This window comes from Triticum aestivum, chromosome 5A, assembly GCF_018294505.1.
Source record: "Triticum aestivum cultivar Chinese Spring chromosome 5A, IWGSC CS RefSeq v2.1, whole genome shotgun sequence".
Lineage (NCBI taxonomy): Eukaryota > Viridiplantae > Streptophyta > Magnoliopsida > Poales > Poaceae > Triticum > Triticum aestivum.
In genome coordinates, this window is record NC_057806.1 from 290,640,791 (window position 1) to 290,646,447 (window position 5,657).

General features: G+C 48.1%; 1 protein-coding gene across 1 annotated transcript; it reads left to right on the forward strand.

Annotated features, from left to right (window-relative positions):
* Positions 1-709: 709 nt before the first annotated feature.
* LOC123106817 (purple acid phosphatase 22-like) lies at positions 710-5,352 on the forward strand. The gene is made up of 5 exons (XM_044528860.1): positions 710-1,051; positions 1,502-1,504; positions 3,898-4,764; positions 4,842-4,930; positions 5,014-5,352. The coding sequence occupies exons 1-5, from the start codon at positions 725-727 to the stop codon at positions 5,228-5,230; spliced, it is 1,503 nt and encodes a 500-aa protein (XP_044384795.1). The 5' UTR covers positions 710-724; the 3' UTR covers positions 5,231-5,352.
* Positions 5,353-5,657: the final 305 nt, after the last annotated feature.

Genomic DNA, 5,657 nt, shown 5'->3' on the forward strand with positions numbered 1-5,657 from the left:
GCCCATGAAGGTGCATGGGTCGGTAACTAGTTTTGGAAAGAAATCATAATCATTCACTCATTGCAATTATCCAGACTCCTTCTATCAAAGTCATAAAGCGATTCACTGACTAGATTGCTGGCCACCTCGCATGTCTTCAGCCTCTCCTGTCCCCATCAGGTTATCAACCTCCAATGCGTCAGTAGCAGCTGGCGTGCTGCTTTCAGCTCCCATCCAATGATCCAAACAGCGACATACTATATTGCCACGGAGGCTCGCTCAAAAGAATGCAGAAAAGAGAAAAGAGGAGGAACAGATAAAAAAAAGCTTCGGTAAAAGTTGCAGCAATGCCAGCCCCAGCCTACCTATCTCCTCCCTTCCTCCCCCTCCACCACCCCGCCACCGCCAGCACCAGCACGAGCGCGCACCTCCTCTCCGGCAGCCGCAACCGCCACAGCCGCCGACGGCACATGTCAGGTAAGACAAACGCCCGTGGCATCTCCGCCAGGAGCAAGGATATGCTCCTCCGGATACCTACGACTACGAGGCCACAACATGCTCTGCAGAAAGTCTTCGTCCCATAATACTATTAACGTGATGGCGTGCGGCTACACCCTACCAGGTCCCGTGCTTCTTAAAGCCAAGGTCGGCGACGGTGACGGCGACGGAGGGGACGACCTCCTCCTGGCATCGCGGCGACACGCGTAACAGGCGGACCGCCATTCTGCTCCGCACGCTACTGTTCATGTGCGCGGCATTCCGCGTGGCCGTTGCGCTCACCCGCGTTTTATACCACGCCGCGGCCGGCAGCGTCCTCGGCGTGGCCAGGGTCCTCTTCGCGGCGGCCAACGAGCGGTGCCTTCGTTGCGTGAACCAGGCGGCGCTCGGGCGCAGCGTCACCGGCACCTTCTACGGGGACTTGTTGGTGGGAGCCATGGCGCACTCGTGGAGGCTGCTCATGCAGGGGCTCACGTCGCTGGTGTTTCTCTGCGCGCGCGCCGACGAGTACGTCCGGCCGCCGCCGAGCCCGCTCGTGCTGACGGCGCACGACAAGCCGGCGGCTCATCCTCAGGCTCCGTTCGGTATACAGGATTTCCGGAGGAACTTTTGCAGGTTTGGTTTCCGCAGGAATTTCAACCAACAGTGTGTTCGTTTTGGAGGATTCTCAGTCGCCCGTTCCATCGGAAAGACATGCCAACCTGTACTTTTCACGGGAAAACTAAAATCCACCAGAACCTCATGTTCTCGGAAGGCCCAAGGCTAATCTCTGGCTCTAGGGCTGTCCAGCTGAATAAACAATCTAGCTGCATGGGGGTTCACGAGTGGTCATCACTTCTCAAGACAATAAAGAAATCTAGTCAACACTGTGAACGGCCTTCCCTGCATCGTGCTCTAGGTCCTATATTCCTACAAACCGAACAGGCCAAAAGGCTCCCTAGGTTTGCTCTGTACAATCAAGTCTATTCCTGTGTAGTTATTTATTCCTTCGTTTTCTCTGCCCACAAACCGAACGGAGCCTCAGCAGGTAAGGGCGGATTTTTGGCCCTGAACAACTCTCAAATGTGTGTGCAAGAATTTGGCGTTTCTTGCGGAGTTATTTTTTAGCTGCTTCTTGTTCGTTTTGTCACACGGAGACGTGCGCAGCTGATTCATAAGAATTTTCGCTGTCAAAAATTTGGTGGCAGAAGCGTCCTTGATCGGTCAACTCTGTTTTATCCCCAATGCGTTGCTTTTTGGCTTGTATAGACAGATCATCTTCGATGTTTAGCAGATACCCAAACAATGGATAACAATGACAATGGATAATCTGATCTCGATGTTAGCAACTAAATCTGTGGTTAATTTCAGTTACCCCTTAGTACTGTTTGCAACACTTACAAAGTTCCTCGAAGAAGAAAAACGCTGCTTGATTCTTGATGTCTGTACAAGATGCTGTCATGATCATGTGCAGATTTTAACAGAGGGGTTTAATTCCTCCACCCACCAGTCCAGTTGTGCCTACTATAAAGATGATGAAACTGACATCGTCAGTACTCTACTCAGTACGAAAAGTAGTCGCCTTCTCTGCACGGCCAAATATCATTTAAAAGAAACGTGAATTTTCTGAAAACTCGCATTTCACCAAAAGCTTAGAGAGCAGCCCATGTTAGCATTTTTTTTATAAAAGAAAAACCACGCACCCAAGCCGAGCCTCGTACTCGGGCTGGCCGTTCCCGGGACTGTAGATTTCTTTTTTCTTTTTTTGCGGGACTGTAGTTTCCATCCTTAGGCAAATTTCAAGACCAAATCCTTGATAACACAATGCTCCTTTGTCCCTTGAAGTCTCCAATTAAAATTGGTTATCTGATTTTAATCGGGTCAACAATTTTCAAAGCTCTTTTATTCAATTATTTTATACTATACACTAAGCTTTCTAATTTTTAAGGCCTCATAATTAATTGAGATCTTCAATTCAGAATTGAGTCACCTGATTTTGACTCGGTCAACAATTTCTAAAAGAACTCTCCCGTTCAATTGTTTTGCTTTCATACGTTCTTTAATTCTAAAAATCTTTCGTTCAGTTGAGGTATTCGATTTTGAATTTGGTTTAAATACGGGTGAATGATTTTTCAAATAAATCAGCAGCAACCGGTCTATAAAAACATATCAGTCCCACACACCCTCCCACCACCTAGAAAAAAAAGGCAACATGTGCTATTGTATCACCAATATAGTACATGCAACCACCGACGCAGAAATTGCCCCACATGAATATATGTTGGTTAGCGGATAACACATACTACCTCCGTCTTGGTTTAACTAAGAAAATATTAATGCATGTCACCAAAAATTATATCGTTGGATTCGTATTTGATGTTTCCAATGATATCATTTTCTATGACATGCATTAAGATTTTGTTAGTTAAATTTAAGGTCAAAATTTGGCACAGAATACAAAAGGGATCAATAAACCAGGACGGAGGTAGTACCACACTATGAAAGGCCCATCAAATCATTGCATTATAAATAAAAATAAACACACTCCACCATCTCCCCCACATGCCCAAACTAAATATTCCATCGGTTCCAAAATATAAGGGGTTTTAGTTTTTTTTGGAAAATTAAATTTTTTCAACTTTGACCAAGTTCAGAGAAAAAAATATCAACATCCACAATATTGAACAAAAGAAATATGAAAACCCATTTCATGATGAATCTATCATACCAATTTGATATTATGGATCTTGATACATTTCTCTGAAAAATTTATCAAAATTAACAAGCCTGACTTTCAAAAAGGTAATACACCTTCTATTTTAAAACAGAGTGAGTATTTTTTTTAAGAAACCTAACAACACCAACGGCGCAACAAAGCGCGCCCAACCTTTCTAGTTCAATATCATTTGTGAGCAACTGCTAGCACCGGGCAACCCAGAGTTTTCTAAAACTTTGCAAACATGTGGTATGCATCCCTATGTATGTGTTTAATTTTCCGATTTTTCTAAAACTTGGAATTCTGTTTTTATTTATTAAGAATTGTGCTCGGAGGGGATTTGCAAGTACTATTTGCGGAGTTGTATACGCAGGGCGTAGCGAGTAGTCGGCGTATGGATCATGTACCCGGATTGTAAACTTGTGGATGAGTTTCTTTACCCCTTCTATCAAAATATGATACACGTGCTTATGTGTATTTAAAATAAATACAAGTTTTGCTCATAACTTAAATATTTTTTCAGACTTGCCTTTATGTCACGGGTCTTTTTTTAGGAATTTATTATGCCACAGGTCTTCTTTTGCTAGTGCTTATACAATTCTTTGTTTTAGGGACGTTTATACAAAAACAAAATATGACGGATCGGGTGCTTGTACAAATATGTAACTGTGTTTACTTTTGTGGGTATTTTCACTAATTTTACATTTTAACATGGTACCCGTTAGGTGCATATTTCAACTGTCGGAAGCAACAGCATGCGGATTTCATGGGTCACTGACGACCGGAACGCGCCGTCGGTGGTGGAGTACGGCAAATCTCGCGGCAACTACACGGTGTCCACGACCGGCAATCACGCGACGTACCGCTACTTCTTCTACAAGTCCGGCGCGATCCACCACGTGACGATCGGCCCGCTGGCGGCCAGCACGACCTACCACTACCGGTGCGGCAAGGCCGGCGACGAGTTCACCCTCAGGACCCCACCGGCGTCCCTCCCGATCGAGCTCGTCGTCATCGGCGACCTCGGCCAGACAGGCTGGACCGCGTCGACGCTGTCGCACATCGGCGGCGCGGACTACGACATGCTGCTGCTCCCTGGCGACCTGTCGTACGCGGACACGCAGCAGCCGCTGTGGGACTCGTTCGGGCGGCTGGTGCAGCCGCTGGCGAGCGCGCGGCCGTGGATGGTGACGGAGGGCAACCACGAGGTGGAGGCGCTCCCCGTCGTGGGCTTCGCGCCCTTCGTCGCGTACAACGCGCGGTGGCGCATGCCGCACGAGGAGAGCGGCTCCGCCTCCAACCTCTACTACTCCTTGGACGTGGCCGGCGGCGCGGCGCACGTCGTGATGCTGGGCTCCTACACGGAGTTCGAGCAAGGGTCGGAGCAGTACGCGTGGCTGGAGCGGGACCTCGCCGGCGTGGACCGGCGGAAGACGCCGTGGCTGCTGGTGCTGCTGCACGCGCCGTGGTACAACACCAACCAGGCGCACCAGGGGGAGGGCGAGGCGATGCGCGCCGCCATGGAGAGGCTCCTCTACGAGGCCCGCGTCGACGTCGTCTTCTCCGGACACGTTCACGCCTACGAGCGATTCGTAAGCCCTACTACTATATTTTTGCTCCATCGATGAAGTGCAAAACAGGCTAACTTTTTGGCTGGTGGATGAGCCAGACAAGGATCTACGACAACGAGGCCGACAGCCGGGGCCCGATGTACATCACCATTGGCGACGGCGGCAACAGGGAAGGGCTTGCTCTCAAGTAGGCGATCGATCTCACTGTTTCTGATCTCCTTGGTCTCTTTCTTATAGATTTTGAAAGGGATTCTTGTTGTTTTGTTGAAGGTTCCACAAGGATCACAGGTCAGCGCACCTGTCGGTGTTCCGGGAGGCGAGCTTCGGGCACGGTCGGCTGAGAATCGTCAACGAGACGAGCGCCGTTTGGACATGGCACCGCAACGACGACGAATACGCCACCGTCCGCGACAAGGTCTGGCTGGAGAGCTTGGCTACTCCAAAGCTGTCCACGGCAACCGCCGGTCGTCAGGACGACGAGTTGTAGACATGAGTAAACACCGTAGTGTTTGACTCTTAAATTCGGTCATTCCCCGGATTCCTTGGCACTTTGCAGAATCTCTACTGAACACTTTGCATAAGAAAAAAAAGGATCATTTTTAAGAATTATTCATTCGCTAAAGTTGGTACGTTTGCGACTGTAGCGTGAACAATGTGACAAGACAATCCACTCTTCTTACTTCTATCTTGTTATTTATATCCACCTTGCTTGAATGTCAGGGTTATGTGTAACACGCCGGATATGATTTACCCAATATGTAATCAAACTTTTGCCATTTCCGGCGTTAAGTTATTTTATTTCTCGGGTTTGGGTTTTTGTCTCCGTGTATTGTTATCGTTGTCATGCATCTCATACCATGTCATCATGTGCATTGCATTTGCATACGTATTCATCTCATGCATTCAAGCATTTT